Raw genomic sequence first — 6,000 nt, 5'->3', positions numbered from 1 at the left:
AAATTCTGCTTAGGATGCAAAACTGGAATGCTAATAAATTGCTGGAGGAGTGACAATATAGTCACAAAAACAGTTGGCAGTTTTTTACAGAAACACCCTATGACACAGCAATCCCATTCCTAGGTGAAATGAAAACATGCATGTAAAAACCTGTATGAGACTAAGCTTTATTCACAATCACCAAAAGCTGGAATCATTCCAAATGCCCTTCAACTGATGAATGGGTAAACTGTTAGAAATGAAAGAGAATGCACTGATAAAACAAGATGGATGGATCTCAGAAGCACTATGCTAAGTGAAAAGCCAGACTCAAAAAGTTTCCATTTATGTAGTATTCTAGAAAAGATAAAACTAAAAGGACAGTACACACAAAAGTGGCTTTGCGGTGGGAATGGGAGTTGACTACAATGGGGTAAAAGGAAATCTGGGGGGGAAGGTGATGGAACTTTCATATATTTATTGTGCTGATTGGTGGTTACATGTGAGAAAACTCAAACTGTCCACTTAAAAAGGGGAAAAAGTTTTGTTCTATCTGTCTTAACCAAAGGTGGTACCAAACGATTAAAGGAACAGGCTTAAGTGCCCATGCATAAGCATATTTTACCTCACTAGAATTCACATAAAACCATTTCTGCTGGCCTTGCATATGGTCTTGGTTTAGTCTGTGACCATTGGTACACAGTGGCAAAGGCCAAGAAAAGATTAGAACTCAGAGAATAAAAGATTGAAAATGGTTTGAAAAGTTAGGAACATCAAATCAACCTAGTTGCTAAGATTTGGATGTACATCACCTCATTTTCCAGTTTCATAACTAGCAATTCTGCTCAAGAACCTGTCCTTGATGTTTTCAACAGTCAGTATTAAATCCTACCACAAAGATTTACTATTAGTTGCCCTTTCCCTTCCCTGAGGCAAAAAATACAGTATGCTTTAAATTTGGAAGTGTCTAGCTACTTCTGATTTTTTCTCATTGCACCTTAAGAGACTTAACTAAAGGTATGTGTGTATTTCAAACTAGGGAAAAACAAAAAATAGAAACCCCATGTTTGCTAGAATAGTTTGTAGAAAACCAGTTTTAGATGATCAATTAAAATAAGAATTCTGAAGGGGAAGAGTTATAAATAGTTCACTGTTAAGAACAAGTTACTGAGAGACATGTCTGTTACTCTTAATCTAAGTTCACCAAACTTGTCAGTCCAGTCACAAGTATAGGTAAACTTCAGGAGTGATTTGCTAAGTTATGGCAAGATGAAAATAAGCACAGGGAAGCGGACTTGGCCCAAGGGATAGGGTGTCCACCTACCACATGGGAGGTCTGTAGGGCCTCCTTGACCTGTGTGAAGCTGGCCCATGCGCAGTGCTGATGCGCGCAAGGAGTGCCATGCCACGCAGGGGTGTCCCCGCATAGGGAAGCCCCACGCCCAAGCAGTGCGCCAGGTAAGGAGAGCCGCCCAGTGTGAAAGAAAGTGCAGCCTGCCCAGGAATGGCGCCACCCACACGGAGAGCTGACAACAAGATGACGGAACAAAAAAGAAAAAAAGATTCCCAGTGCTGCTGATAAGGATAGAAGTGGTCACAGAAGAACACACAGCGAGTGGACACAGCAGACAATGAGGGGGGGGAGGTTAAAAAAAAAATCTTAAAAAAAAAAAGTGAAAATAAGCACATACTACATTCCCGAATACCTAGAGTAGAGATGAGTAAAAGTTCCCAGATTTATTTTATTTGCTACCATTCAATAACTGCAATTTGTTAACTAAGAAATTTCTAATTTAAGAACACGCTCAAAAGTGCCAGGTGTTCGGGTCTCTCCGGGTGATGAATTCTGTAAACCTCGAGAATATGGTTTAAGGGTCACAAAAATGAGTGTGTGGGCTCAAATACAGCAGATGCCCTGGCAGGTAAAGTAAAAAATTTTGAAGTGAATCACATTCATGTTACAAATAAAACTAGACCAAATTTAACAGGATTCCTGTTATATGGACCAGAAAATGTGTCTAAAATCACTCAGGTTGGCCAATCATCAATAGTCAGATTAAAGAATAAAATCCATGACTACAGAGAGATGGAATTTCTAAAATGTAGATATCTATAAAAGCCCTCTGAGGTCCTCCTTATATTTGTGGCTTGAGGAGAATTCATTCCAGGAAATTCTAAAAGAGATGAATTGTTTTTACCTTACTAAGTTGTTTTTCACCCAACAGTATCCCCAAATACTTAAGAGTTATCAAGTCAAACTTTTGTAGGCAAAGGCAGAGCATGTCTGTTTTAGTAGTAAGACTGCAAGTCAATTTGTCAAACATATTTGCCAATCACAATCACAAGTCAAGACACTAGAGAAAGAGCATGTAGTTCCCGCTCTCAGAACTTGGTTATATGCACTGGAGTGTTTCATTGGCAAAACAGCCAAAAAGCCTCCAGCTGTGGGGGACTGGCCTGTCAATCCAACCCCTAAATCAGGAAAGGGATAAGGGTGACATAATTCCTGAGAGATAGTAGAAGATGAATGTGATTATTCAGTAATGAGGCATATTTCCTCAAGAGGAAAGAGGTGAATTAATCTGACCCATTATGGTAGGAAGCTGAAAAGGCCTCCAATAGATGGGGAAATTGCCAGAAGTCAACAGTATGAACAGTATGCCCTAAGCTCCGAAGGTTAAATAGGATATACTATCTAAACAATCCTGATTCAACCCTGAAAGGACTTCTGTACTCAAAATGATGTTCAAAAGATCAAGGAAACAGAGCTTTAGATTTGTCTTTGTGTCCTCGGATCATTGGTGTGGCAAGCAATGTGAACATCAAATGAACCCATCTGTTAAGTTCTAATTTCTGCAGTCCCAACTGCTCACTGCAGGTACCTACAAGACGACCCAGTGGGGTACAACAGGGCCCAATTCTTTAGCCAGACTTTCCTTGGCCCAGAATGCTAAGAGCTGGAGTTCCTCTTAATCTGGGGAGGGAAGTGGGCCATCTTTAGTAAAAGCAATTTAGGAAAGGCTAGTGCAAAATGGTGCCAAGTACCTACTTACAGAACCCTTGGACAAATCCTCATGAGGTAGATGGCCAGATCCTCACTAGCACAAGGCTAAGGGTATCTGTACAGTCCTTCCTTATGTGATTTTCCACCAGTTCCTATCAGTCCATGGCTTGCTTATCATGGCTTTTGCCCAAAATATAATGGCTACACATATTGAAGAAACAAAAATTTAAAACTTGAAGTTCCACATCTAAAGGATCTGACATTTCTCCCATCAAATCAGATGTATATTCTGCAACATGACTTAACGATACTTAGGCAAACTAAGTTACTCTATTCTAGAGAAGAAAGAGTGAGGGATGGAAGAAACAGGAACCCTTAGCCCCTGTTATGGATTGCAATGAAAACAAGTATAAAATTTATAAAATTTAAGATCAGAAAAGAAGTCAACAAATAAGCTTATAAAAAGATTAAAATTCTTAAAAAGAGCAAGTGAAATACAGTGTAAAATTTTAAGTTTAAAAAAACAGCATGGGGGAGGGAGAAAGAAAAAAACCCCACAAAAACCTGACATTTCTAATGAAAGGAACAAAGGCTAAAACAAAGTTTTTAAACAAAAGAATGTTTAAATCAAAACACAAAATAAGACGAGAAGAAAACTTTCACATCTTAAAATATAAAACATTTTAAATAAGAGGTTGAAAGCAAATGACAAATTAATGCACAAAGTATAAGACAAACTAACATTAAAACCCATATGCATAAGGGAGATGAAATATATGAAAATTGCATATGGTAGGAATACAAAGAAATTTCATTAAAATAAAACCTGAATTTTAAAAGTATGGGCAGGAGGAAGGGAAAGAGATAAAACAGAATGAAAAAAAAAAAAAATCCAACCATAACAACAACTAGAAGCTGGTGAGGAATGAGGGTCTGAAAAGAAGTTTTTGGTGGTAGGAAGGGATGCCTTTTTGACTTCTCAAGAAAGAAAAGGAAAGAGGCACGAGAGCAGAGATGCTTTCTCCAAGTTTTTCCCTTCACCCTGAGGCTCATAACCCTGATGGCACTTTGAGCCCCACCCACGAAGTTTGTGATATGTTTTCCTAAATTGGCAAACAAAAGATTAGCGGGTCCTGCACAGACCACTAGTGAATATCCTGAGTAAGTTTTTTATTGGAGAATGTCACTTTTATAATCATACTTGTACATTTCAGAAACAATTTGGAATTAAAAGAAAAAGCAAAATCTTACTAAAAATAAGTTATTTATTGCTTTTAAAAAATAAATTAACATTTAGAATATCAAATTGGATTTATTCTAATGAATTAATAAAAGCATAATATACTGTAGAAAAAAAAGATTTCTAACTCACTGTATAACTAAAGAAATAAGTCAATTAAACACTTGGTTTTAAACAGGGGTAAAATATCAGACACTGCCACCTAATCCCATAAATTTATGCTGCTTCACATTTTAAGGGAAAACTGCATAGGGGTCTACCTGCTCTTCCCCATTAGGAATGCACTGAAAAGTGACAAGTCCAGAGAAGAGAGAGTATAGCAAGCTGGAGCTGAAGTCAGAGTTGTACTTTCCTTACCTTGGAAAGGTGGTGGGGGAGGGACTGAAGAGAGGGAGTAGAGTTATTTTCACTAGGTCTACACTGAAGATAATTTGATCACAAAATCAGTCCAGGGTTAAGAATTCATTTGGGATATGGCGCGAGCATGGTCATGTCCTAATTTTTTCTTGGGGTTTGGAAGTATCTCTGGTCACATGCCTGTATTTAGAGGAGAGATGATAATGCTGCGCCCTGGCCATTCCACCAATGCCACAGCGGATGACTGAAGAGATGACTCTCCTTTCCTTAGAGGATACTGGCTCAGTATCAGGAGTAGAGGTAGAGAGGTTTGTCAACTCCAGAAGCAATCCTCCAATGGATACATTAGGCTTATTTAAAGCCTCAGGGAGACTGGAAGTAATAGGCAATCACATTTTCATACGGATGAGGCATTTCTTAAAATTCTCTAGGATTTGGCTCACAAAAGTGACCAGGTTGAAGCTACTCTGTTATTCCTGAAGACAAAGTCAATTCCTTTGAAGTTCCAAATCAGCACTTAGGTCTGATAGTTGAGCATATCTTCACACCATCCCCTGTTTTTGGCCTCCATATAGACAGATGCATTGCACTGCTGCATGGTATATTCCATCTCAACCAGTTGGCGGCATCCGATGGTTAACTTTTCCCTAGAGGAAAAAGAAATATTAAATCATTCTTAGAGAGTTGGTCAGATAAGTTAAAAACATTTTAAAACAACAGGATAACACTGGAATTTGAAATATATTCTTTGATATTTGAGAAATAAAATATCGACAAATATGTTTCCTTAGTGTAGCAGTTTGATATGTTTATGGATTCCAAAAAGAGATATTAGATTATGTTTGTCATCTGGTCTGTACCTAGGCATGATTCAGTTATGATTAGGGCCATGTCAGATAAAAGGTATGGCAAAGGACAGAGTTGAGGGTTCTTGATGTTGGAGTTTGATGCTGAAGTCTTAAGCGGGAGACCCGGGAAGTAAGCACATAGAGGAAAGAGAAGCCAGCCTTGGGAAGAAAGGAACCTGGAACCTAGAAAGAAGTCTCATGAAGGGAGGAACCCAGGAAGCCTGAACCCTCATTGCCGTCAGCAGCCGTCTTGCTCCAACATGTGAAAACAGACTTTGGTGAGGGAAGTAACTTAGGCTTTATGGCCTGGTATCTGTAAGCTCCTACCCCAAATAAATACCCTTTATAAAAATCAACCAGGGAAACGGATGTGGCTCAATTGATAGTGCCTCCGCCTACCATATAGGAGGTCCAAGGGTTCAAACCCAGGGCCTCCTGGCCCATGTGGTGAGCTGGCCCATGTGCAGTGCTGCCGTGCGCAAGGAGTGCCATGCCACGCAGGGGATGTGTCCCCCGTGTAGGGGAGCCCCACACGCAAGGAGTGCACCCTGCAAGAAGAGTCACCCCATGCG

At 39.5% G+C, this 6,000-nt stretch overlaps 1 protein-coding gene across 8 annotated transcripts in view; it reads right to left on the bottom strand.

The window, feature by feature from the left end:
* Positions 1-4,230: 4,230 nt before the first annotated feature.
* The window catches only part of SWT1 (SWT1 RNA endoribonuclease homolog), a 213,281-nt gene continuing 211,511 nt past the window's right edge, over positions 4,231-6,000 (bottom strand). For all 8 annotated transcript variants that reach the window (XM_058274866.2, XM_058274868.2, XM_071207612.1 and 5 more), the window contains one exon: positions 4,231-5,227. In XM_058274866.2, coding sequence (XP_058130849.1) covers positions 5,098-5,227 — 130 coding nt within the window. In that variant the 3' untranslated portion in view covers positions 4,231-5,097. The remainder of the gene's footprint in view (positions 5,228-6,000) is intronic.

This window comes from Dasypus novemcinctus, chromosome 13 (genome assembly GCF_030445035.2).
Source record: "Dasypus novemcinctus isolate mDasNov1 chromosome 13, mDasNov1.1.hap2, whole genome shotgun sequence".
In the NCBI taxonomy this organism is placed as follows: Eukaryota; Metazoa; Chordata; class Mammalia; order Cingulata; family Dasypodidae; genus Dasypus; species Dasypus novemcinctus.
This window is presented reverse-complemented; position numbering and strand designations above follow the sequence as displayed.